Below are 26,838 nucleotides of genomic sequence, written 5' to 3'. Positions count from 1 at the left end.
GGACTCTGTCCAGGCATTTGTGTCCAATATGGCTGGAGGGTAGAACATGAGCCAGAGAGCAGAGAGAGGGAAAGACACAGGCAGGGCTCAGCTGCTCGCAGCTCCTGCAAGCCACATTATGGCTGTGGAACTTAGAAGTGGAGCAGTCCTGAACATTTCCTGTTAGAGGGCACCATTGTCACCCTCACCATCATCTTCATCATCTTCGTCTTCACATCACCATCCATCATCACCACTATCACCACCATCATTGTCATCACCATCATCACCATCACCACTACCATCATCATCATCACCACCACTATCACCATCACCATCATCACCATCACCATCATCACCATTGTCATCGCCATCATGACAGCTCACACATGGTGAGTGCCAACTCTGTACCAGGCACGGTGCCAAACACTTTCATACACTGATTCTGTTAGCAGTTCTTTGAGGTAGAGGCCATTGTTACCATCCCCATTTTACGGATGTAAATGTAGACTCAGAAAGGATGAGTGAGATACGCAAGACCACACAGCAAATCAGAGCCCAAGCCAGAACCAGAACCTGAATCCAGGCCTGCCTGGTCCCAAAGCCTTAGCTCCTAAACACGGCCTTTTTTTTGTTTGTTTGTTTGTTTGTTTGTTTTTTACAATGACAGCTGCTCTACCGTGGTATTTGCATTCTTCAAGGCCGTCATTGGCTGCAGAGTGGAGACTGATCATTGGGAGGTGGGAGTGGTTAACACTGGAGGTGGGGAGAGACGTAGAGATGATGGCTAGACATGGAAAAAGAAGATGCATCAGGGAACAGGTGGAATCTGAGATCTACTAAGGGAAAGGGATGCAGGAGGGGGGCACTTAGGGGCAACCAGGCTGGCAGGGGTGGGCAGTTGGGAGTGACCAGGCCAGCAGAAGGGGCAGTTAGGGGCGATTAGGCAGTTAGGAGCCAGTGGTCTCAGATTGTGAGAGGGATGTCCGACTGCTAGCTTAGGCTCAATCCCCAGGTTTGGGCCTATTCTGGCAGTCGGACATCTTCTGAGGGGTCCCAGATTAGAGAGGGTGCAGGCTGGGCTGAGGGGACATCCCAGAACCCATGCACAAATTTCATGCATTGGGCCTCTAGTAAATATATAATACATACAAAAATTTATATAATATAAGTAGGTGTTACACATGAACGCTGGAGTCTCTGCATCTCTGTGATTCTGGGGCCTCTTGGGCCCCACAGACACCTGGCGGAGCTTGGTAATGAGTCACCAGAGTAGACACGCAGGACGGGGCAAATATCCCAATCCATTTGGTCCCCTTGAATTTCTACTTGTGTGTATTTCAGGGTGTGCACTGTAATATGTGCTCATAAGTACACGTATTGGGTATAAGTAACTAGCATTCTTTTACTTATAGGATATGCAACCTCGGGTAAAAGCTGGTCCACAGGGCAAACGCCCTAAAGGAGCTTCGGCGGAAATAGATGGAAACCCCACGGCTTCCTTCCGACCGCCGGTGTCCCCAGGGAGCTCAGGGGCTGGGGGCGGAAACAAAAGAAAGAAGGAACTCTGCAAACACTCCTCCATTTATTACGCGTACGGACAGACACGCGGACACTGCCCACCCCTCTCTCCTTGTATGTGAAATGTGCCTCTTGACAGACTAACCGCTCAGGGGGCTCTCCTGGGACAGAGGCTCTTTAGCGAGGTAGCAACATGACCCTCAGGCGGCTCCCTCCCGTAGGATGACCGCTGCTCGGACCCCACGTGGTCAGCTGTCCACTAGGGGCCCCGGGGCTGTGACGCGGCTCTGCTCACAGGAGCCCCTTCGACCCCCACACCCCCATGGACGCGTGGGGGCCACGCTGGCCAAGCACGGCCTCTTCTCCTTCCACTCGCAGTGCACGCGTGGCTTAGCTTCCTGCTGGCAGATGGTGGCTCCTTCTCACTCCATTTCCCTTTTCCAGCCACAAGTGCGCCTGTGTCCCGGGCAGAGGGCGGTGGCCGGCCAGGGCAGGGCTGGCATGGGGAGGGAATCTTCTGGTCATGAAGCCTGCAGCTGGAGGGGCGGGATTTATGGGCTCAGATCCTCCTGGCCCCCCGGGTTCCGGCCGCCCCAGACCCCGCTCTCTGTGTGTAAGGACGCCTCACAGGTACGTAGCACCATTGTTCTCCAAAGTCCTTCTGTGCTGGTGTCCTCCTTGAGTCCTCACCACTTCGTGTCACAGAGGGAGAAACCGAGGCAGGGACCAGGGGATGTGTGACGGGTGGTGGGAGCGCTGGGGAGCCAGGCTCCTCCCCGTCTGCTCTGGCCCAGCGCTCAGTGGTCCCCTCGCGAGCCGGTGAGCTCCTCCAGACGGAGGCCACGCCTTCTCTGTCCTCCCCGGGCCCGCAGACGGCAGCGCTGGGTCAGCGCTTAGTACTGGGTTCTTCTTGGGCACAGCCTCCTTGTCCAAGGGCAAGGCGAGTGACCGCGCCCTGACTCCCGGGGCCTCAGCGGGGACTCTGCGAGGTCCACCCCCACTGACCCGAGGAATCCTCCCGCAAAGTCCTGCCCGAGAGGGCGAAAGAGACCCCAGGCAGAAATTCAGCCGGGCACGGGTTCTCCGGGAGCTCCGAGCTGTCACGCGGGGGCGGGGAGGAGCGCTCAGGCACCCTGTCCTGGCCCCAGGCCCCCCCACTCCCGGGAGGGAGCAGACGGGCCCGGCGGTGCAGCGAGGAAGAACGGTAATGCCGCCGTGCGCTCGAAGGCCTGCGGGCGGGCGGGGTCACCCATCCTTGCAGCTGAGCTCCCTGCAGGCACCGGCCCGCGGCCGGCCGGGCTCACGGGGAAGTGGCTGCCGCCCTCGCGAGGCACACCCCGGAGCAGCTGTCCACCCAAGACCCTCCCGCGCTCGGGGCGGCCCCGGCGGGCCCCGGCTCACTGGCTGCTCCCCACCCAGCGCGGCAGCTTGTGGATCTGCCGCTCCACGGAGATGGAGGTGCGCAGCGTGCCCATGGAGCTCTCGGCCGGGCCGGGCTGGGCGCGCCGGCACAGGCGCTGGAACACCTCGCGGGACTTCTTGCGGAAGCGCTTGCCCACGATGGCGTAGACCAGCGGGTTGAGGCAGCTGTTGCTGTAGGCCACGTAGGAGGCGACCTGCGTGAACACGTCCACCACGTGCTCGTCCCGGCAGCCGGACAGCACGCCCAGGCGCAGCAGCGTGTCCAGGAAGGTGCTGACCTGGAAGGGCAGCCAGCAGGCCACGAAGAGCAGCAGCACGGCCAGCACCAGCACCGTGGCCCGCCGCTCCGTCTGCATCTCCTTGAACTTCTGCATCTCGTTGTTGCGCAGCACGTGCATGATCCGCACGGTGCAGAAGCCGATGACGGCCAGTGGCAGCAGGAAGCCCACCAGGTTGAGCAGCGCGTTGGTGAACACCTCCCAGGCGCGGGACGGGTAGGTGATGATGCAGGCCGTGACGTTGTAGCCCTCGTCCCGGTAGTCCCGCAGCGTGCGGAAGGCCAGCATCGGCGAGCTGAGCAGCAGCGCGCAGCCCCAGATCACCAGGCTGTAGAGCTTGGCCCAGCGCACGCCGCGATGCCGGCCGGCCGACATGGTCTTCACCAGCGCCAGGTAGCGGTCGATGCTCACCAGCATGAGGAAGCAGATGCTGCTGTACAGGTTCATGTAGGCCAGCGTGTTCACCGTGCGGCACAGCGCCTCCCCGAACAGCCAGTCGAAGTTGTTGGCGATGGTGACGGCCCAGAAGGGCAGCCCGCAGGCCAGCAGCAGGTCGGCGGCGGCCAGGTTGCTCAGGTAGACCTCAGCCACGGTGCAGCGGCTCTTGTGCAGCCCGAAGACGCCGAGCACGAAGACGTTCTCCAGCAGCGCCAGCACGAACAGCACCCACAGGAAGGGCGCCTGCACGCTGTTGAGCCAGCCCCACAGCTCCTCGGGCGGGCAGCCGCCGCCCAGCGCCGGGGTCCCGTTGGCGGGCGGCAGGGCCTGCGCGGTGAGGTTGAGCATGTCCAAGCTGAAAGAGAGGGGGCGGGCGGTCACACCCCCGGGTCACCGGGGAGGAGGCACGATGGAGGCGGGAGGAGGGGCAGCCCTCGGTCGGCTTGCGGAAGGCGGGAGGGAGGACACAGTCACGGGGGGAACGGGGCCCGCTCTGCAGCCGGCCAGGCCCAGCCTCCGTTCAGGCACCTGACTCCCGGGTCCGGGGGATGGGGGGTGCCTCCCGCCTAAACAGGCGGCCCCTGTTCCTGGTCTCGCGGCTCCGAGGGGGTGTTTCCCAGGCCAGCATCCATCCCGGGCACCAGCCATCACGAGGCCTGGACCCGGGCCTCCGTGGAGTTTCCGTGATGGGAGGATCCGGAGCACATTCCTTCCGCATCGCGTGGGCCCTTCCCGGAGGCCGCTCACCGCTCAGCCTCCCGCGGTCTGGCCCCAGGTAATTAATTTATTAGGACAGAAACGTGATATCATGCCAGACGGGAAGAGCCCAGCCTGGCTCAGACTGCGGCCCCGCCGCCCGCCCTTTCTCCTGGTAGACGGGAATGATCCAACCCCGTCTCTGCTGAATTGGCTCGTAGTGGCAGGCAGCGCAGACCCATGGACGGCCTGTTTCCATGTGGACGCAGTGGCTCACCCCAGGAACACCGGCCGCTGAGGCCCCGACGTCAGGGAGCAGGGAGGGGGTCTCCGGGGCCTCAGATTCCTGCCCTGGGCAAACAGGCAGGTCCCAGGAGACAGCCCTCGTCCAGCGTGGCCCCTCCCTGCAGCCACGGGGACCGGGCTCCCCGGGCCCCGCTCAGACACGGACCCCCAGAGGCTACCTGTGAGCGCCCACAGACACGCCTCAGCCCGCAGGGGCCCTGCCGGTGGGCTCGGGGCTGCAGGACGGCCAGGGGGTGGCCTGGGGGGCATCCGTGGGAATCAGCCACAGGCCCAGCCCCGAAGGCCCTCTGTCATGGCCTCCGTAGGCCACACCCACCACAGGCCCCAGAGGCCAGGCTGGCCCTCGCCCCCTCAGGGCTGACCCTCCTCTTCTGCTGCTTCTACTCGGGACAGAGTCCCCCATGCCCTCTCTCTCTCCAGGGTCCTGGCCTTCCACCAGATGTCAGCCAGGGGCTGGCCACATCCCGTCTCCACGGCGACCTGGCGCATCTCCTTGGGACGCCTGGGTGTTGACTTCATGTCCAAGTTCATCCAGGATAGCTCACGTATGACCCCCAGAAATGTGTCCTCTTCTTGCACACCCCTCCCCACACCCCACAGAGCTGCCCACTGCCCCCACCACCCTCCTAACCCCCCCCCCTCGCCCGGCCCAGCAGGCCCCGGGGGAGGCAAGCCCGGCCCCCTGGCCCCGGGAGGGGTTCCTCTGACGTTCACATCACCTGTTGCTTCCCCTGAGGGCCAGGAGAGGGCTGCCCCGTGCGGCCCTGAGCGCCCCCCAGGGGCCCCCGCCCCCGGGGATGGGAGTGGAGGGGCGCTGCTCACCTGAAGAAGGCCGCGGTGGGCACCGGCTCTTCATGGACAGACAGGAAGACCGGCCTCTTCCAGGGGGAGAACATTTGGACTCCGAGCGGGACGTGAGCGAGGCCTCGCCGGGCCGCCTGGAAGGGAAAGGGGTGAGTGGCAGGCGGGGACAGAACACACGCGTGCTCCCCGAGGAGGGAGCGGGGTCCTCCCGCAGCAGGTCTGCCGGCGCTGGGTGCGGACGAGGAAGCCCAGCGCCTGCCGCCAGGAGCCTGCCGTTCGGGGAACCGTCATTCACAGCCCGTGATCTAACGGCCGCTCAGCACGCACGCGGACCGGAGCCGTCAGCCGGGGCCGCGGGGGTGACGGGACCGAGGTGGCGGATGGACGGGGACGGCGGCACTGGGTGGAGCGGATGTCTGGCCGGAGCAGCAGCAGAGGCCCCGCAGGGGGAGCCGGTGTGGATGCAGCCGGGCGTGGCTGCGGGAGACGGGATTGCGGGGGGTGGGAGGGGTCAGCGTGGACACAGGGAGAGCCGGGGGTGGGTCCTGGAGGAGGCTTTCAGAGACGAACTGGCCTGCCCGGTGCCAGGTTGGACACGGAGGGGCTGGGCAGGAGGAAGAGGAGGTGCCCAGCTCCCCCCCTTCCCCAGGGGCTGCCCTCTCCTGGGAAGGGGAGACGGGGTGGCTGACGTGGAGACACAGGATCAGGCCACCAGACCTGGCCCTTCCGGTGTGAGGTGCAGGTGGGCAGTGGGTAGGTGGGCAGTGGGCAGGTGGGCAGGTGGGCAATGGGCAGGTGGGCAGTGGGCAGGTGGACAATGGGCAGGTGGGCAGTGAGCAGGTGGGCAGTGGGCAGTGGGCAGGTGGGCAGTGGACAGGTTGGCAGAGGGCAGGTGGGCAGCTGGGCAGGGGGCAGGGGGCAGTGCGCAGGTGGACAGCTGGGCAGTGGGCAGTGGGCAGTGGGCATGTGGGCAAGTGGGCAATGGTCAGCTGGGCAGTGGGCAGGTGGGCAGTGGGCAGTGGGCAGGTGGGCAGTGGGCAGTGGGCAGTGGGCAGGTGGGCAGTGGGCAGGTGGGCAGAGGGCAGGTGGGCAGTGGGCAGGTGGGCAGTGGGCAGGTGGGCAGTGGGCAGTGGGCAGTGGGCAGGTGGACAGCTGAGCAGGGGCAGTGGGCAGGTGGGCAGTGGGCAGGTGGGCAGAGGGCAGGTGGACAGCTGAGCAGTGGGCAATGGGCAGGTGGGCAGTGGGCAGTGGGCAGTGGGCAGGTGCGGGTGTGAATGGTGTGCAGGGCAGGGCCTGCGGGCGCGCAGGCTCACGGGATGTGACGGGGACGAATGAGACGGGAACTCGGACGGAATGAGTGTGAGGAGGGAGGTGGGTTCCACCTGTGGCTGCCGCCACCACCGGCCTCACCTGGTCCCAGCCACGGGGGAAGCCCTCCTGCCCAGCGGCTCCGGGCCAGAGCCTGTCTCTGCCCTCCCGCCTGGCCGCACCCGGAGGGAGGCCCGCTGCACGCCGGCCCTGCCGAGGAGGAGGGGTGCAGGGGGGCGGCCGCCGGCCCGCGCCCCGCTGGCACACCTGGAGGCGGGGCTTCCCCCTCCCGGGCCACCCCTGGGCTCTCCCAGGACCCCGTGGGGCCGTGTGCACGGGTGTACCTCGACCTGCCGCCCCCTTCGGGTCTGCGAACGCGCACAGCTGTCCCAGCTCAGCGGCGGCGGAGGCGATGAGGCCGGGGAAATTGGTCCAGGAATGGGACACGTTAGAAACAAACCCCGTTGGCAAGCAGGACGCGAGGGAACGCGGTCAATGGGCGCTCGTTAACGAGGCAGGAACCCCCGCAGGGCCGAGGCCAGGCCTGGGGACGGACGGACGTCTGAGAGCCGTGTCCTGATCCCGAGGAGGCGGGGGCCCCGGAGGGAGAGGCCGGAGGTGTCACGTCCGGCGGGGCCAGGCTGCCCCGGGGGAGGAAGTGCACGGAGCCATGTGCTGCAGCCATTCATTCCTCAGCTGCCGAGGTCAGGGGGCAGAGGGAAGCCAGGCCTCCCGCCCCCCTGGGGCTCCCCTCTGGCCCACGGGCCTCAGCTGCTGGCAGGGCCCCCGTCTCCTCGCGGACAGTGATGCTGCACAGGGACCCCAGGGCCTGCGAGCGTCACCTGGCCAGGAGCCCAGGGTTCCCCACGGGGTGGTCCTGGCCGGGGGACCCCAGATGTGGGGAGCCGGCCGAGCTGGCCCCTACTTGCTTGCTAATGGCTGCAGACATTGCTCTCATTTTCAAAGCTCTCATTTCCCAGCTGCCCGGAGGCCGGAGGGCTGAGGACCCGGGGAAGTGGGAGGCGGAGGCCATTCTAGGGCTTCTCTGTGTCTGTTTGGAGGTGGGTGCGTGCATGCACGCATGTGTGTGTGTTTATGTATGTGCACACGTGCATGTTTGTGTATGTGTGTGTGTGTGCATGTTTGTGTTTGTGCGTGTGTGCATGCCCGCCTGCCTGCGTGCCTGCCTGGGGCAGGACCTCCGTGGGAGCTGCTGAGGCCATGCTCCCCGCAGACCCTGGAGGGCCTCTGGGCTTCCCCTGGGGGCTGGCCAGTGGGGGCCCCAGCAGGAGGCGGAGAGAGGGAGTGAGGAGGGGCCTCTGCCTCCCAGCCCCCTCCCGGGGCCTCAGGGCTGGCTGTCAGGGTCCTTGTCTGGCTGGTGAGGCCCCCTCTTGCGAGCTCAGGCCTCAGGCAGGAGGGCGGGCGGCTGGAGCGGGACCTTGGCTGCCAGCTCAGGCCCTGGGGCCCCTGTGGTGCCCGCATGCTGTCCACACTGCCAGCAGGCCCTCTGAGCCCACCCTCCACAGGACCCAGCGCCTCTTTCCTCCTGGGACCCTGACTCACGTATCCTGGGGTTATCAGGCCAGCGGTCAGAGAGGCATTTAAAGGAGTTCGGTGGGTGAGCGTGGCGTGGTGAGGTGGGCACTGACTGGGAATTGAACTGTGACCTCCTGGTTCATGATTCCATGCTCAACCACTGAGCCACACCAGCTGGGCTGCATCTCAACCTCTTAAAAAGCAAAACAAAACAAAACCCACAAACAGTTGCTCCATAAAGAAGTGCAACCTCCCAGACCACCCAGCACGTCGGGGTCAGGGCCCGAGCTAGACCGCACCGAGGCCTCCTGAGTCACGGCTCCGCCCCTTCCCCAACGCCTCCCCAGATAAATGTTTTCCTGCCCGCGTGGGTGCGTGGGGGCAGGACCTCCGTGGGAGCTGCTGAGGGCTGCCCCCGGTCAGGCCACACCCCTTGGACCCTGCAGGGGGGCGGGGGGGGGGCCCGCGGGGGCGGGAGGGTGGTAGTGGTGGTGGTGCCCACCAGGCTCTCTGCCGCCTGGCTTCCCCTGGGGGCTGGCCAGTGGGGGCCGCTCTGAAACCTGACCTATAGAACAATCGAGCCAGGACGCCCTCTGTGTGTGGTCACAGGGGGACCCTCAGGCCACAGCGAGTGCCGGTGGGGCAGGGAGGGGCCCGGGGCCCGGATCAGCCTCAGGAGGGGGAGTTCGGCCTCCGTGCAGCTGCCCGGTGTCCTTAGCTCTGCAAACAGACCTGAGCGGCCTGAGGAGGGGCGGCGGGTCCCGGGACGTGAGCTCGGGTCCCGGAACTGAGAGCTTGGGCTCGGCTCCACCTCACACATTCGTGGGCCTGCCAGGATTTGGACAGCAGGAGCCTGGGGTGTTGGAAGCATTTGCAGGGGAGCGCGGGGGTGGGGGGAGAGAGGGGAGCGGGCTCTGGGCGGAGCCCCTCACTCGCCTGCGTTCCCCAGCAGAGGTCAGAGCAGCCTCGCCGACCTGCTCCCCTCCACACCCAGGGCCCCTCGTCCTCTGTCCCTCGTCCCTGTGCATTGTGGGTAGGCTACTCTGCTCAGCAGTGCTTTGTGCCTGGCCCCGGCCTTGGGTTCTGTAGTTTTAATGAATGAGCAACTTTATCTGACATCCGGACACCACTCCTTCCACTTAAAAAAAAAAAAAAGGTCTCCCCTTTGGGTTTAAAATGAACATGACCACACTAAAGAGCATTTAAACATAATAAAGTCTCCCGGAGTTCTGCCCTGGCCAGTGTAGCACCGTGGTTAGTCGGCTCTGGTCCAGGTCAGAGATGACTGGGGTCTGGGGCACTTCCAGGCCTGGAAAGGGCTCAGGGAAGGGAAGGGTGGGGTTCCTGTCCAGCACTGTCCCTGGCCACCCTGCCAGAACCCTGGGTAGCCGCGTGGGAAGCTCTGGACACTTGTCTCAGTTCCCTCAGAGACAGGCCACCGCAGCCCAGAGAGGTGGCCGTTCTCCCAGGACGCGGCCGGTGCGTGGCAGAGCCCTGCCGTGAGCCCAGGTCGTGGAATCCTGGTCCCCAGACCTCCTGCTTTGTTTTTATTTTTTATCATCCTACTCCTGCCCCCAGAGCCGTGTGCTATCGCCTGGCTGTAAACGTGGTTACACCCCAGGCCCCATGCCCGCCGCCCAGGCCAGGCTGAAGCCCCCAGAGCCGCTGCCCTGGGTGGATGGCAAAGGTGTCCTCTCCCGCTTCCTGTGCCCCAGAGTTTCTGTCCAGAGCAAGTGAGTAATTTATGAAGAGGGGCATGTAGAAATTCTTGTGTCCAGCCGTCATTGCTCAGTGGTTGAGCGTCGATCTATGAACCAGGAGGTTATGGTTCGATTCCTGGTCTGGTCAGGGCACATGCCTGGGTTGTGGGTTCGATCCCCAGCAGGGGGCGTGCAGGAGGCAGCCGATCAGTGATGCTTCTCTCTCCCTCCATCTCCCTTCCTCTCTGATATAAATAAAATTAAAAAAAATCACCATCACCACCACCACCAACAAAATATTCTTGCAACGGAGCAAAAGCCAAGGCCACGGGCACAGCGGGGGTGCTCACCAGACACGAGGTCGCCGGGCCCGCAGGCCTGGGCGTGCTGAAGAGCATGCTCCCAGCCGCAGGCGCCCGCTCCCTGGAGGGCCGGGGGCCGGGAGACAGGCCCTGCTGGGCTGGGAGGAGAGGGCGGCCGGCCAGGGGCCTCCGCCAAGCTGGCGGCCGGCCCGGCTCCTCGGCCACACGCAAGTGTGTGCCGTGACCTCTGGTCACCCAGCCTGGTTTACAAAACAAGGGAAGACACAATAAACGGAGCCTCCGGGCCAGCTGCAGAGCAAAACAAGCCTCGGGGCCAGAGATGTTAGGCACCTGAGACTCCTCACAAGATGCCCTCGGCTCTGCAGGGAACTCTCCCGCTGCTGCTGGCCTCTGGGGGTGGCCTTCCTGCCCAGTCATTCATTCATCCATTGATCCATCGATCCATTGATCCATCCATCCATCCATCCATCCATCCAGTTAGTGTATATTCCCCTTTGCCATGCTCACTGTGAGGCAGAGCAGGAAAGAGCACAGACGTGGCAGGCAGGACACAACGAATTGGGGCACCAAGCAACATCCCAGTGCCGTCTTTAAGGGCATCTCCATGGTCACCTCCTCCGGGAAGCCTTCCCTGACCTCTCGGCCGGCAGAGATCCCTCCTCGTCGGAGACTCTAGCAAAGAGGTGGGAGGAGCCTTGTCTGAGCTCCAGAGCCCGGGGGCCAGGCCCGCCCCCATCCCTGAGTTCCAGGCGGGACCCGGATAAACGCCTCGGCATCGCTGGGCCTTCCCGGGGAGAACGGGCAGTAATAGCTGGTTCTGGAGGCCTGTGCCCAGCAGGTCCCCAGAGAGAACATCGCTGCCTGGGGAAGCGGCCAGCTCCCCGAGCTGAGAAGCAGGCAAGTAGAAGCAGTGGGATTGGCGTGCTGTTTTCCCAGGTTCATTTCTCTCTCACTGGCACCAGAGACACTTAAGATGGCGGGATGCGTCCCAGCACGTCCCCCTTCACCGGGAGCGGCGCAGCCTCCCTGCCCTGCGCCCCGAAAGCTCCAAGGATCCCGGGTCCCGGCCCCACCCGGCAGGCCTGCCCGAGCCAAAGCCACAGTCAAGTCAAAGCAGCGCCGTGGCCGGGGCCTCTGCCCAGCTCTGCCGCGGGAGGTGAGCTGTTGGGATCCAGGGAGTCATCCTTCCAATTCCAGAGCTCTTGGGCCTGCCCACACCCCGCCTTTTCCAGGAAGTGGGGGGCGGGGGGGGGGAGGGGGGAGCATGTGTCTCAGAGCTGACCTGCCCTGGGACCGGCCGGACTCTCCAGGACCGGGGAAGCCCGAGTCCCAGCACAGGGCCCACCGCACGCCTGGACCGGGAGCCCCCGAGGCGGGCCCTGGCGGGGTTCCTCTGGCTGGCGGCTGGGGCAGGCGCCTTAGCCGCTGGGCAAAATGGTTCATCTTTTCAGTGAAGGAGGGGGTGCCGGGAGGGAGGGGCCGGGGAGGGAGGGAGAGGCGACTGTCCTTCCTGGGCCGGTTATGTCTATTGTACAGACCAGGGGTCAGAGAGCGATTCACCCGAGGTCACAGACTGCTAATGGGGACCCGGGTGATCACCCCCAGCACAAACACACACAGACACAGACATACAGATACACACACAAACACACACACATACACACAGACACACACACACGTACAGATAAATACACAGACACACACAGATACACGCACAGACACAGACACACACAGACACACAGACACACAGACACACAGACACAGACACACACAGATACACACACAGACACACACATACAGATACACACACAGATACACACACAAACACACACAGATACACACACACACAGATACACAGACAGACACAGACACACGCAGATACACACACAAACACACACACAAATACACACAGGCACACATAGATACACAGTCACAGACACTAGACACACAGAGATACACACAAAGACACACACAGAGACATACATACACAGGCATACATACACAGATACATATACACATGCATGCACATACATGCACACACAGAGACACATACCCACATGCACACACATGCACGCACACACACTGCTTCTTTTCTCTACTCCCACCCCGGTTGCCAGTGTTGGTCCCTCGGGTGCCGGTGCGGTCCTTGCTCTTCTGAGGACCCGGCCCGGCCCGGCCCGGCGGCCCAGCATAGCTGCTCAGTGCGTGGCCACTGGGTCGCACGTGCTTTGCAGTGGTGAGCTCCCCGTCCCCGGACGGGTTCAAACAGAGTCTGGGCTACGCTTCTGGTGAATGGGGACCAAGATTCCTTAAATCCCCTGGATGTAAGCCCGAGGTCTCTGTGTGGCTGCCTTAGCCCTCCTGGTTTCAGACACAAAGATTGAGTCCATCTGATGCAAAGGTACCGGAGATGCCGACGGCCTGTCGGGAGACCCAGGACCGGAGCCCCTCCCTCCCGGGCAGCACTGCACGAGGGTTACCGGGCGGGACCCCATTTCAGGGGGAAAGTGAAGTTCCGACGGTCCCTGAGCCAGCCCACCGTGCAGCACAGGGGGCCTCAGCCCGGGTGTGCATGGAGGCCCTTTCCTCCCTCCCTCCTCCCCTGCCGCCTTCCTCCGGCTGGGGCAGGAGAGCTGTGCCCTGCAGAGGCCCGCTGCCGCCCCGCGGGCACAGAGGCCGTCACGGACTGCCTGGGGGTGCAGGGCCCGGGGTGATGGTTTCTGTGCGGAGGCAGGGGGGGTTCCGCTTCCTGAGCGGGGGCGGAGGAGAACTGACACGCTCCGGCTTGCGTAGCTCCTGCCTTTCAGTTTGGGGACCAGAAACCAAAGCCTCAGAGGGGCCCACGTGGCCCGCCGTGACTCAGTGCCAGGCAGAGGCCGTGCCAAGCTGCTCACCTTCCCACGGCTCTGCTGGGAGCCGGGCGCCGGGAAGGGGCCCCTCACCTCTCAGAGCCTCATTTCCTAGCAGCGAAATGGGTTCGCAGGTGCCGATCCACGTCAGGGATCGTGACAATTAGCGGGAGCCTGTGGCCCATGAGACGCCAGCTCCGGCTCCAGCCGCTGGCTGCCCGGCCCGGTTCCTGCCGGAGCCCACGGGGCCCAGACGGCAGGAAAGCCATCTGGTCAGCCAGCGCTGCGGGCCAGGGACAGACCGCGGAGCCAGCGGTGGCTGCCAGACATCCTTCCTGAAGAGGGTCGGACCGGGGAGGGGGAGTGCCCCCAAGACTGTCTCCAGAAAATTCAGTTTTTGGGTCATTCGGAGAAGCAAATCAAGGACCTCAAAAACAAAACAAAACAACAACAGAAACACCCGCCACTTCCTTTTTGGCTGGTATTTCTGAAAATAATCCACAGGACGGGGCGATGCGGAGAGCGGCTTAGCATCTGGTAGCTGAGGGAATTAGAAGGCCCGAAATGTTGAGAGCCAGGGAACTAGTTGCGTATGTGGGAAATGATGCTCCAGAGAATTCGCCAGAAAACGGAGAGCACTTCTGGTACTGCGTCAAGTGAAAAAAAAAAAGCCGGCACTAAGGTGCATGAGGACGCGGTAGGCAAACTCCGGAAGGAAGGCAACATGCCCATGCGTGCTCTCGCTGGTCGCCTGGGGGCTGGGGGCTCTCCGTTGTTCCCTTTTCATTCTTTGCAGTAGCCTCCAATTCTCCTATGACCAGCACGTATTAACTTTTGTAATAAAAATGTGCACACAAGCCAAGTGTTTTCTCCGATTTTTCAAGAGCAGGGAGTGAAATATGGGCTAGTTTACGTAAGAACGATAACCGGCCAAGAAAGGATTTGTTTACAGGAAAAACCGGTAAATATTTGCACAATCCTGTTTTCATGTCAGCGGGAGCGTTGGAGTATTTATGAATATTTCTGCCTTGGCGTTCTGTTTTTACCGGACCACCCGGGCCCTGTGCAGGTGGACTCCGTGGGGGAAAGCAGAGGGAGCTGGGGGAGGAGAGGGCTCCCGCGGGGCTGCAGACGCCATGCCTGGTCCCAGGGTTCGAACTGAAGGTGGGAGTCCCTGTGAAGCCAAGGAAGGGGCAGAAGCAAACCCCCCATGGCCTGGCTTCGGTCCCCGAGAGGTTTTCCCTGGTGGGTACAGAGGTGACAGGTTTGAGGCCCTGCCCCCATCACAAAGGGCCACTCAGGCCACCCCTGTTTCTCCGCCGAGCCTGCCATTGCCCCGTTGGGTCTGAAGTCTCTGCCGCTGCAGAAACCCCGAAGCCGGCTGGTGTTTCTGCCTTGGTATGTTGCCTGCCGCTTCCCCGCCCCCACTCTGGCTGATCCAGCCGCCTCCCTGGCCGCCCTGTCAGGCCTGCTGCGTAACAAAAGAGCCTGGGGGATCCATCACACCGGGGCCATTCGGATCCCGGCGCTGCCATTTGTGAACGACGTGGCTTTGAGGGGCACCTCCCTGAGGTCTCCGCACCTGTAGGACAGGGAGCAGTACTGCCTGCTTGCAGGTGGTGGCCAGGACTCCGAGAGATACGCTCCCCCTCAACCTGGCTCCCAAAATCTCGAGAGCCCTCAGTTCCTTTCCCTGCCTCAGGATTAAAGGTCTATTTTACGCTCCCCAAACCCACAAACTGTGACTGCCCCGGGTGACCCCAGGCCCTCGGCCACCACAGTCCAAACAGGCTCTGGGAAAAATCCCCAGGCCGCCTGCAAGGAATGTCCCTGTGTCTGATGTTTATCTCGTAGTTGGACCCATTGCCGGGGGCGCACAAGGCGTCCGGTCGGCGGGGAGCTCAGCTCCCAGCGGCATCTCCAGCCCCAGCCCCTCCTGCTCCCCCAGCAGCCGGGCTGCTCTCCGCTCCGGCTGAGCACCCTCAGGAGTCCCAGCCACACTTCCACCTGTCCGGCAGGTGCGGTGTCCTCCTGGGAAGACCCAGCCCAGGGCCCAGCCCAGCTCAGCCTCCGACTGACTCCCTGCTCACCCTGAAGCCAATTTCTCACGTGGGGACACCGCCCTGCCTAGCTGGTTGGCCAGGGGGTACTAGGGCAGTTTTAGGTGGGGCTGAGCTAGACTTCCGTGTGCACTGGGCAGTCCCGGGCCCTGTCCACCCCACTGCACCCCTCCCCCATTTGGACCCACCCTCGCTTCCCCTAGTCCTTCAGGAGAAAGAACTCAAAACCTGCCCACAAAGACAATTCGGACGTGGACGTTCTAGATGTGACACAAGCTGGCCGTGGGGACATGCAGGCTGCAGAGAGGCAGTGTGTGTGTGTGTGTGTGTGTGTGTATGTATGTGTATATATATATATATATATATATATATATATATATATATATATATATATATAGAGGGGGGGCTGGTGCATGAAATTCCTGCACGGTTAGGGTCTCTAGGCCTGGCTGGTGATCAGGGTCCCTAGGAGCCTTCCAGCTGCCCGCAGGGGCCTTCCTTTGTTCTGCAACCCCCCCTCCCGTAGTCAGTGCACATCATAGCGAGCAATCGAACCCCAGTCTCCTGGTCAAACTCCCAAGGGGACAATTTGCATATTAGGCATATATATATATATATATATATATATATATGCACGTAATATGCAAATTAGTGTCCGTGTCTGTGTGTGTATGGAGTATGGGTATGTGTGTGCATTGATGTATATGTGTGTATGCATGCATGTATGGGTGTGTGTGTGTGTGTGTGTGTGTGTGTATTTATATGTGTGAGCCCCTGTGCTCAGCACCTTTAACCGTTCAGTTTGTCCTGTTTCATGCTGGCTTTTCCTTTCTTTTTTCAGGAGAGTCCTGCCCTCCTCCTGGTTTCTGCTGGCTGTCCCTGCTCCAGGCCCGGGTGCTGCTCAGTGTTGAAGGCACTCTGCAGCCTGTTTTACAGTCTGACCCCTCGGGCCCGCTGTGCGGAGGGGCCGCCTTTCCCTTCCCTTTGCAGGGTTTTCTTTCGGGGGAGCACCTGAGGAGGGGGTGTGTGCGGGGGAAACCCTTGCACATCTGCTCCCAGGAAGTTCGTCCTGCCAGCTGTGACTGGCTCGGCTCTTCCTCGGCGGCCCTTCCTTGGCACACGCCTCCCAAGGTCTGAGGTGCACAGCAGGGTCTCAATGCCAATGCCCAGGGCCCGGGCCAGGTGGGGCTGGAGGAGAGAGCAGATGCTGGGCTGGGAGGGGCAGGCACTCCGGGCTCCAGGAGGACCCGGGCCTCACCTACCGGGCTGCCTGTGACCGGTGGGAGGGTCTAGTTCGGCCTGGCCAGACCCGCCTGCGTTTTCAGAGAAGCCGGGAATCTGAACGCTCACTGGAAATGTTTTCCTTCTTAAAGATGGACCCTCTTCCCAACGCCGGCGGCTAACTCCGTGGCGCCCCTGTGAGCGTGGTGCCCACGGACTCCGACTGGGCCGGGCATGTGCCCGAGGCAGCAGAGACGGGGGAGCCCCAGGCCTGGGCCGTGGCCTGGGCAGGAGTGCTAGCTCGGTGCTACCCGCCTTTATGTAGCGGAGGCCTCTTCTGCTCAGGGACACAGGACACCGCCAGGGAATGGGGCCAGGAGGGAAGGAGACCTTTCTGGGGCTGATGGACACCCCAGCCGGCAGAGCCTCCCCCACAGCACGCCCATGGAAAGGCTGGGATGCTGGGCTCAACTGTGGCTGCCCGGGGCCCTTGACCATCCAGTGAAGTGGCGCCCGGAGCGCTCTGTCCAGCACATGACTGTGGTTCTCCGCACAGCACACACCGCCTTCTGCTCCTCCCTCTCCTCCCCGAGCATCAGAGAGCCAGCGGGAGACCGAGCTGTGTGCTAATGCCTGGCTGTAAACGTGGTTACACCCCAAGCCCCATGCCCCAATCAAAGCGTGATATGCTAATGATATGCTAAGGCCACTCAACCGCTCACTATGATGTGCACTGACCAGTAAGGGGCAGACACTCTGACTGGTTGGTTAACTTACTGCTGGGGTCCGGCCAATTGGGATTGAGCAAGATGGGCCGGACACACCCTGGAGCCCTCCCACAGTCCCTCCCCGGCTGGCCAACCTCCAGCAACTCTCCCGGCCCCATCGTGCACCGGTGGGGTATCTCTGCCTGACTTGTGCCCTCAAACAATCCAGGACCCTTTGGGGGATGTCAGAGAGCTGCTTTCGGCCCGATCCCACAGGCCAGGCTGAGGGACCCCACTGGTGCACGAATTGGTATATATATTTCATTGATTTCAGGGAGGAAGGGAGAGAGAGAGATATATAGAAACATAAATGATGAGAGAGAATCATTAATTGGCTGCCTCCTGCACACCCCCTACTGGGAGAGGGAGGATGGAGCCCACAACCTGGGCATGTGCCTTAGGCTGGAATTGAACCCGGGACCTTCTAGTCCACAGGCTGGTGGTCTATCCACTGAGTAAAACAGGCTGGGGCTAAAGAACTTTATAACAGGACAACTGTCCCTAGACACAGTGAGCTGCCGGTAAAGCAGTGAGCTCTCCATCGCGGGAGCATGCACGCGGAGACGGCTCCCCAGGGGTCAGGGCATGCTCGGACTGGGTGGCAGGGGTCAGGGCATGCCCGGACTGGGTGGCAGGGGTCAGGGCATGCCCGGACTGGGAGGCAGGGGTCAGGGCATGCCCGGACTGGGAGGCAGGGGTCAGGGCATGCCCGGACTGGGAGGCAGGGGTCAGGGCATGCCCGGACTGGGTGGCAGGGGTCAGGGCATGCCGGGACGGGGTGGCAGGGGTCAGGGCATGCCGGGACGGGGTGGCAGGGGTCAGGGCATGCCCGGACTGGGAGGCAGGGGTCAGGGCATGCCCGGACTGGGTGGCAGGGGTCAGGGCATGCCGGGACGGGGTGGCAGGGGTCAGGGCATGCCCGGACTGGGAGGCAGGGGTCAGGGCATGCCCGGACTGGGAGGCAGGGGTCAGGGCATGCCCGGACTGGGTGGCAGGGGTCAGGGCATGCCGGGACGGGGTGGCAGGGGTCAGGGCATGCCGGGACGGGGTGGCAGGGGTCAGGGCATGCCCGGACTGGGAGGCAGGGGTCAGGGCATGCCCGGACTGGGTGGCACTGATGGATGCACTTGGGGATCAAGCCTTGGTAAGTTCCCATCATTTGACTCATAGCCCTGAGCCTCTGACTCCTCAAAGCAGCATGCAGGCCTGCTCCGTTTGTTTCTCTTTTCTTAAATAGAATTTATGTTTTAGGTTCACAGTGTCCAGGGAAATGCCTCCACAGAGATTTCCCATATACCCCGCCCCGCGCCCCCCCCCCCCCCCCCCGCACAAGTGGCACATTTATTAGAATGAAGGAACCTACACTTTCATGCCATCGTCCCCCGAAGCCCACAGTTGGCAGCGGGGTTCGCTCTTGGTGCCGTACCGTCGGCGGGTTTGGAGGGATGTATAGTGACATGGACCGCCATTGTAGCCTCACACAGTAGTTTCACTGCCCTGACAAGCCTCTGTGCCCCACCCATTCATCCCTCCCGCTCCCAGCTCTGGCGGCCACTGATATTGTATGGTTCCTGTGGTTTTTTCTTTCCCAGAGCATCATATACTCTGGGAAAGGCATCCCACAGCATGTAGCCTTTTCAGTCTGGCTTCTTTCACGTAGTGACACACTTCATGTGCTTTTCGTGGCTTCTCTGTGACCAATGTTCATTTATCTATCTGTCCATCCAGCCAGCCATCCATCCAGTCATCTGTCCAGCCATTTATCCATCCATCCATCCCTGCATCCATCCCTGCATCCCTGCATCCATCCATCCATCCATCCATCCATCCATCCATCCCTGTATCCATCCATCCATCCATCCATCCACCCACCCAGGCATTCAGCAATACTGACAGAGCCAGCTCTGCGATAGGCACAGCTCTCAGCGCTGAGGAGACAGCTGTGAACAGACAGACAAGGTCTGTGCTTTCATTCCGGAAGCCAGAGTCCCCGATAGATCTGTACGATCTCTGCCCCGCCCCGGTGGGCTCCTCTGGGCCACGAGGCAGTCCAGGTGAGAGCGGCAGTCCTCAGCACCCCCCTCAGACCCCTGTGAACGTCTATTCGGACACAGTGTGTTAGCAGAGACCACGTGGCATAGCTGTCGCCCTGCTCGGCACCCCCAGAATCCCCAGCCCTTGGTCTCACCGCCCACACTCAGTCACCGGCACCTTCCCCTGTGCATAAGCCACAGGTCTGAGTCCCGAGGGGTCGAGGCGTTTCCCCAGACACTCGGTTATGTCCTCGCCCGAGACTCAGCTGCCTCATCTCGTCCGCAAGAGCAGGAGCCGGCGGGGTTTTGTGGGTTCGGGCAGAGCTGGGTGCAGACCCTGGGTCCTGCCTGTGGAGTCAGCGTGGGGGCCAAACCCCTTTCTCCTGGCCATTCCCCACCTGCCAGACTCCCCCCCCCCCCCCCCCCCCCGAGCAGGAGGAATACAGCAAACTCCTTCTTCCAGCTGGTGGGGCTCCGATCACAGGATGCACTCATCCCCCCACTGCTGCCAGGACCCAGAGGGCAGGAGGGTGCGCCCCAGAGAAGGCAGTGTCCCCTGGAGCCCTCAGAGAAGGGGTGAGAGGCGGGGCTGGCCCTGGCCCCTCTGCCCCGCACTTGGGCCAGAGCTCGCACTTCCCGACCTGCAGGAGCCAGGCAGCCGTGACTCAGGGAGGCACATCCTAACCTGCCCCGAGAGCAACGCCCGCCCTTGTCCCCGGGCCCAGGCCCGGGACACCACCTGCCTCAGCAGCTCCACTAACCGCCCTCTACTGAGCGCCGACCGCATACCGTGGGGCACTTCGCAGACGGGAGCCCATTTCTGTCTCCGCAGCCACCCTGCCAGGCCATCTTTATGGCTCATGCCATGGGGGGAATGTGGTCACAAGTGTTAGGTGGGGATGGAGACAGAGCCGGGACGGCCACCCAGGGCTGCATGCAGAGCCCGCGCTCTCCGTCCCTCTGTCTTGCACCGGGAGGGGTCGGGGGCGGGGAGCGGCGAGAGTGTTAAAATCACCACCTCAGTGCACACCCACCAACATTCACGAACTCCCTCCCTCCTCCCTGATCACACCCCGCCGCCGCCGCCCGCCCGGGCAGCATGCCAGCAGAGCGCACTGCACACGGGGAAACCGAGGCTCAGAGAGGGTGGGCAATGCGTCCCAGGTCACTCAGGGCCAGCGAGCGGCAGCCCCCACCCTGCCGCACCTCCTGGGCTGAAGCTCTCTGTCCAAGGCACCCCGGAGAGCAAAAATCAATCGAGGCCGTCCTACACGGCTCACACAGGCACACACACACATGCACACACAAGCACACATGTGCTGCCTGGCACCCTGATTCAGGAAGAAGGCAAGCCCAAGGCAAACAAGCGACTCCTCTGGCTAGAAGCCCTTCTTGTCACTTCTGGGGACCGGGACCGGAGGGGGCGGGAAGGGAGCTTGCCCCAAACTCAGCCCCTGCGACGCCCACCCGCCCCTTCCCTCCGGGCTGGGCTGCTGCCTCCCAGCCCAGGCACTGCGGCGGCGGACCGGCGCCGGGCGGGCACCCACCTCGTCCGGCGGGAGCTGCGTGGGCACCTCGGGCGGTCGCTCCCTGGTCCGGCGTCGGGCAAGGGTGCCCGCGGTCCCCTCCGCTTGGAGGTGCTGGAGGGGAGCTGGAGAGCTGGCAGGAACAGCTCATCTTTCAAGGGCTGGGCTGTGACGTCACCGCCCCCTGGGCACTTCCTCCCCCCACTCCGGCCCAGCCCCGCCGCCCGCCCAACCCGCCTCTGAGCTGGGCTGGCTGCCGTTCCCAAATCACGTCCCGGGCCAGGTGGGACGGCCACTCGCTCCGAGAGCTCGGGGAGCTCCGGGGAAGACTTTCCAGGTCGGCCAAGGAGGGTTCCCTGGGTGGGCCGTGGCCGCCCTCCCGGGGAGCCTGAGGGCAGCCTTGGACTTCGCCCGGAAAGGTGTCTGGCTGTCGCTCTGAGTCAGCCCCTTCCCTAAGCCCCGGACGCTCGCTGCTGCACGATGCATTCCCTCCTGGGCCTCCCGGAGCCCAGGCCCCGTGGCCCAGTCTGTGTTTTACCCCCTCCTCGGCCCCCTTTTGCAGCAAAATGAGATCAGAGGTGTGGCTGGGGGCAGCGGGGGCGCGCTCAGGGAGTGAGCGCAGCACTGATTGCTATCACGGCGGTCCCTGCAGGCTGTTTCGTGCGGGAGCGGAGGTGTAAACAGGAGGTGGCCAGGTGGGCAGGGCAGTTGGCTGGTTTTTATACCTCATGTGCCTCCCGCAGGGCGAGGGCAGCACAGACTCAGGGATGTGTTCTGAGGCTGAACCCGTCCTGCTCTGTTTTCTGGCAACTTCCCCACCCCCGGAGGTCCCCCGCCCTGCTCCACTGACAGGCTGGCTCAGCTTCTCTCGGGAGACTTGCAGACAATTCCCAGCACTGAGCACTCCGGGAAGCAGAGAAACTGCAAAGCGAAGGGAAATTCAAACTTTTTTTTTTGTAAGAAGCTCTTTAAAAAATATTTTATTAATTTGTTACAGACAGGAAGGGAGAGGGATGGAGAGTTAGAAACATCAATGAGAGAAAAACATCTATCAGCTGCCTCCTGCACACCCCCTACTGGGGATGTGCCCACAACCAAGGTATATGCCCTTGGCCAGAATCGAACTTGGGACCCTTCAGTCCGCAGGCCAACGCTCTATCCACTGAGCCACACCGGTTAGGAGCTCTTAAGCGTGTCTTAGGGTGGAGCATCAACCTATGAACCAGGAGGTCACAGTCAGAGCACATGCCTGGGTTGCAAGCTGAATCCCCACATGGGGCATGCAGGTGGCAGCCGATCAATGATTCTCTCATCATAGATGTTTTTATCTCTCTCCCTTCCTCTCTCTGAAATCAATAAAAATATTTTAAAAAGAAAGAAACTCTTACAGCCTTTCCTTCAAAAGAGAAGGACTAAAGCGGGCATGGAGGAGCTGGGAGCGAAGGGAGGGGCAGACCCGGGCTGCTCCGGGACTTCTCCCATCCAAGTACTGAAATCTGACTCCGTCATCACTGAGCCGCAGAAAGGCTTACCTGGAGGCTTGGGATCTCGGTCTGTGAGTTGGACCACCCTATTGGCCCTAAGTGGCATGGATAGCCCTTATACCCCGGACCTCACAAAATTATTCCAATTGGCCAACCCACAGGGAGCCCCAGAATCCTGGCTGATTCCAGGACGTGAGCTGCTCCCTGCAGCTTGCTGTTCCCCTGCTCCAGGGTGCATCCCCTTATGTGGTTCTGCCTGGAAGCTTCTCTCATTTGGAACCAAAGCAACAGAAAGCCCTGCCTTTCTTCCATCCAAGTGTCATTGGGTGCATCCTGTCAGCTAAAGAATCTTTAAATCATATAAAACAATTACCACCTACACTTGTATCTACCCAGTCACCCACTACCCACCAATCCATTTATCCATCCACCCATCCATCCATCCACCCATCCCTGCACCCATTCATCCCTGCATCCATCTATCACCCATCCATCCCTACATCTACTCATCCAGGCATTCATCCATCATCAAACACCCATCCATCCAGACATCCATCCATCCATCAAACATCCATCCATCCATCCTTGAATCCATCCATCCCTACATCCACTCATCCAGTCATTCATCCATCCATCCATCCAGTCATCCATCAAACATCCATCCATCCATTTATCCATCCATCCATCCATCCATCCATCTATCCATCCATCCATCCATCCCTACATCTACTCACCCAATCATCCATCCATCCATCCATCCATCCATCCATCCATCCCTATATCCACTTACCCAATCATCCATCCATCCATCCCTGCATCTCTCCATAAATTTCTACACCCATCCACCCACCCACTCATCCAGCTACACCCACTCTTTTCTCAGATGTCTACCCAGCTGGCTGTTCACTTTTAGGGAGAAGTGGACAAGTCACACAACCTATGCCTGGGAGTAGCCCCCACTGGGCCAGTGCCCTGTTTGGGCAGAGCCTGGGTGGGAATCGTTTCCAAAGGGAATCCTTATGGACTCAGTAACACCTCACACTCATTAACGTCTGGATCAGCATATCTTTGTACAAAAGAAAAGTTGGCTGAACCCTCCCTGCAAAATCTTGGCAGCCACTGACTCATTATCCCGCTCCTGTTCGGTCTGCTCTCCTGGGGCCTGCGGGCTCAGCCCTGCCCGGGCTCCAGCTCCAGCCCGCCCAGCTCGCTCAGAGGAAGAGGAGGGACCACACTGCTCCTGCAGAATCCAGGCCGCTCCCCCTGAGCCAGGGCCCCTTTGTGTGGCGCCGAGAACCTGCCCCCCTGCCCTCTGGCCTCTTCAACTTCCAGCCCAGACTCACAGCGTCAGCCCCACGGGACCACCTCACGCTCCTGAACTCAGCAGGATGGCACGTGGCTCCGGCCCCACGCAGGTGCTGCCATCTCTGCCCGGAGTGTCCCTTCTTTGCTTCCTTGGTGGCTCTTGCCCTTCTCCTCGGAGGCCGCCCAGGGCCCTTTCCTGGTGTGCGGGTGCGGGTGTGGGTGCAGGGCTTCTGCACTCAGCAGCCTGGCTTCCTCCGTGCCCTGCGGACCTGAGCTTCATGGGCGGGACTCGGTCTCACTCACACCACGTGTACAGTGCCAGACCCCAAAGGCCACGTGACCACATGAGGATGACATCCCCAGAACCAGTGAATCCCCAGACATGAGGCAGATCGGGGCTGCCACGGGCTGCAGCCACGGGAGAGGCCGCTTCTGGGGTGTGGGGGTCTCCTCTGGGGGTGCTGACGGTGTCTGGGCACTGGAGAGAGAGGATGGGGTGCAGCATGGCGAATGTCCTAAATGACACCAAACTCTGGGCTCTCCCTGTGAGCATCCGGCCGTGAATGTTCCTCCATTTGTTACAAAGTGGGCGAAGGGAGAGGCCCTATGGTCCCAGCTGCCAAGAGTGGAGGACCAGCCGGAGAGGACCGGCTGTCAGCCCCCGCGGCCGCCCTGGGTGGATGGTCCGGGTCCCCGCTCCACACCAGGAGCCCGGGGCTGGGCCAGAGCGAGGGCGGCTGGCGTGGCAGCTCTGGGCTCACGGTCAAGGCCAGCGCCCCCCGGCCCCGTGCTCTGGGAGGAAACCCATGAACAAAGCGGTGAGAGCCACGTGCCTGGAGCCACCGCAGCGGCCAGGGGCAGGGGCCCAGGAGGCCCCATAGCCCCGAGGGAGGAAGCCGTGGGCACTGGAGGGCACAGATCGAAAGGGAGGTGCACAGAGGCCCAGCTCGGGGAGGACGGGCTCCCCAGTCTGTCACCTCGTGGGCGGGAGAGTGCGGGACGGGTGCAGAGCTGAGGGGGGAGGAGCCACGGGAGCTCAGAGCAGGGGCTCGGGGGCTGAGACCCCGGCCGGGAAGGGGCCGCTGGTGGACGCAGAGAGAGGTGTCTGCAGGGGTCCTGGAGGGCCTGTGCCTGCCCTCCCCACGTGTCTCCCTGAGCACCGGGCCCACGGCGCCCCCTCTGGACGGAGCCCAGAACTGGGGTCTGGGAGGGGTGGTGAGGTGGGGAGGGCAATTCTGTGTGTCCAGGTCCTGTCACCACAGATCCCGGTGCACACGTGAAATCACCGAAATGACACAGGGCGCGCTGCATAGCGTGTAAGAGTGTACCTTCCATTCTCGGGGGACAGCGGTGTGTGGAGAAGGAGCTCATCTGCTTCGTTTAACTCCTTCAGTGGGCCCTCCCCCCCCCATTCCTGTCCCCCGTCTCCCCTCACCCCTCCTCTGAGTCAGGGAGTGAAGGCCTTGCTGTTCTCGCTGTAAAGGTGGGTTGGGAGAAGCACATTGGGGGGTGGGGGGAGGGTACGGGGAGGCCAGTCCCTCTGTCCATCCTCTGTCCCCTCCCTGCTGCCCTGGAGGTGGGTGGCCAGCCCGGTCCTGTTGGGGTGACGGACTGCCCCTTGCAGTCAGTGGGCCGCAGCCAGCCGGCCCCGCCCCCGCTCTGGCCCTGGCCCTGGGCTCGCTGCCCTCGGTCCTGAGCGGGATGACTCACTTCCTGCCGCTGGGTGCCAGCAGGGGCTCTGGAGGCCGGGAACCTGGGGGACTTTCCTGGCATCCTGGCCCCTCTTCTGGGACTGACGCGGAGCCAGGATCCCAGGGAGCGCTCTGCCCGCAGGTCCTCATGCTCCCACTGACCCTGGGACCCCAACCACAGCCCAGCCACCTACTGGCCCGGAGCCCAGGCCTCTCCTGCCCCATCTCCATCGCCCCCCCCTTCCCCTCACCTGCTGCTCCTCCATCTCTTCATCAGGAGGCTGGCGCTCAGACGGGGTGGCGCTGGTGAGCGGTGGATGGGGCTTTGATGGGATCTGCTGTAGGACTCCAGGGGCTGGGGAGGGGGGGCCGAGGGCTGGGGTGACAGGACCTGGACACATAGAATTGCCCTCCCCACCCCACCCGCCCCTCCCAGACCCCAGTTCTGGGCTCCGTCCAGAGGGGGCGCCGTGGGCCCGGTGCTCAGGGAGACACGTGGGGAGGGCAGGCACAGGCCCTCCAGGACCCCTCCAGGACCCACCTCTCTCTGCACCATCATCGGCCCCTTCCCGGCCGGGGTCTCAGCCCCCGAGCCCCTGCTCTGAGCTCCCGTGGCTCTGCCCCCCTCAGCTCTGCACCCGTCCCGCACTCTCCTGCCCACGAGGTGACCTGCTGGGGAGCCCATCCTCCCCGAGCTGGGCCTCTGTGCGCCTCCCTTTCGATCTGTGCCCTCCAGTGCCCACGGCTTCCTCCCTCGGGGCTACGGGGCCTCCTGGGCCCCTGCCCCTGGCCGCTGCGGTGGCTCCGGGCACGTGGCTCTGACCGCTTTGTTCATGGGTTTCCTCCCAGAGCACGGGGCCGGGGGGCGCTGGCCTTGACCCTGAGCCCAGAGCTGCCACGCCAGCCGCCCTCGCTCTGGCCCAGCCCCGGGCTCCTGGTGTGGAGCGGGGACCCGGACCATCCACCCAGGGCGGCCGCGGGGGCTGACAGCCGGTCCTCTCCGGCTGGTCCTCCACTCTCGGCAGCACGGACCATAGGGCCTCTCCCTTCGCCCACTTTTTATTTAATTATTTATTATTTTTTTAAATAAATCTTTATTGTTCAGATTATTACAATTGTTACTGATTTCTTACAGAGAGGAAGGGAGAGGGATAGAGAGCTAGAAATATCGATGATGAGAGAAACATCGACCAGCGCCTCCTGCACACCTCCTACTGGGGATGTGCCTGCAACCCAGGTATATGCCCTTGACTGGAATCGAACCTGGGACCCTTCAGTCTGCAGACCGGCTCTCTATCCACTGAGCCAAACCGGTTTCGGAAAAAAGAAAGTGTTTTCACCCACTTTGTAACAAATGGAGTGACATTCACGGCTGGATGCTCACAGGGAGAGCCCAGAGTTCGGTGTCATTTAGGACATTCGCCATGCTGCTCACCACCCCCTCTCTCCGGTGCCCAGACACCGTCAGCACCCCCAGAGGAGACCCCACACCCCAGAAGCGGCCTCTCCCCATGGCTGCAGCCCCTGGCAGCCCCGATCTGCCTCGTGTCTGGGGATTTGCTGGTTCTGGGGATGTCAGACTCATGGAATC

General features: G+C 62.4%; 1 protein-coding gene across 1 annotated transcript; it reads right to left on the bottom strand.

The window, feature by feature from the left end:
- Nucleotides 1–1,551: 1,551 nt before the first annotated feature.
- BDKRB2 (bradykinin receptor B2) lies at nucleotides 1,552–20,925 on the bottom strand. Its single transcript, XM_084898573.1, has 3 exons — nucleotides 20,789–20,925; nucleotides 5,463–5,578; nucleotides 1,552–3,993 (listed from the first exon to the last, which is right to left on the bottom strand). Exons 2-3 carry the CDS (start codon nucleotides 5,534–5,536, stop codon nucleotides 2,898–2,900), a joined length of 1,170 nt encoding a protein of 389 aa, XP_084754699.1. The 5' UTR covers nucleotides 5,537–5,578; nucleotides 20,789–20,925; the 3' UTR covers nucleotides 1,552–2,897.
- Nucleotides 20,926–26,838: the final 5,913 nt, after the last annotated feature.

This window comes from Pipistrellus hanaki (assembly GCF_964339955.1).
Source record: "Pipistrellus hanaki genome assembly, chromosome: 1".
NCBI classification, from domain to species: Eukaryota; Metazoa; Chordata; class Mammalia; order Chiroptera; family Vespertilionidae; genus Pipistrellus; species Pipistrellus hanaki.
Note: the sequence above shows the minus strand (reverse complement) of the source record. Positions and strands in the feature narration are given on the sequence as shown.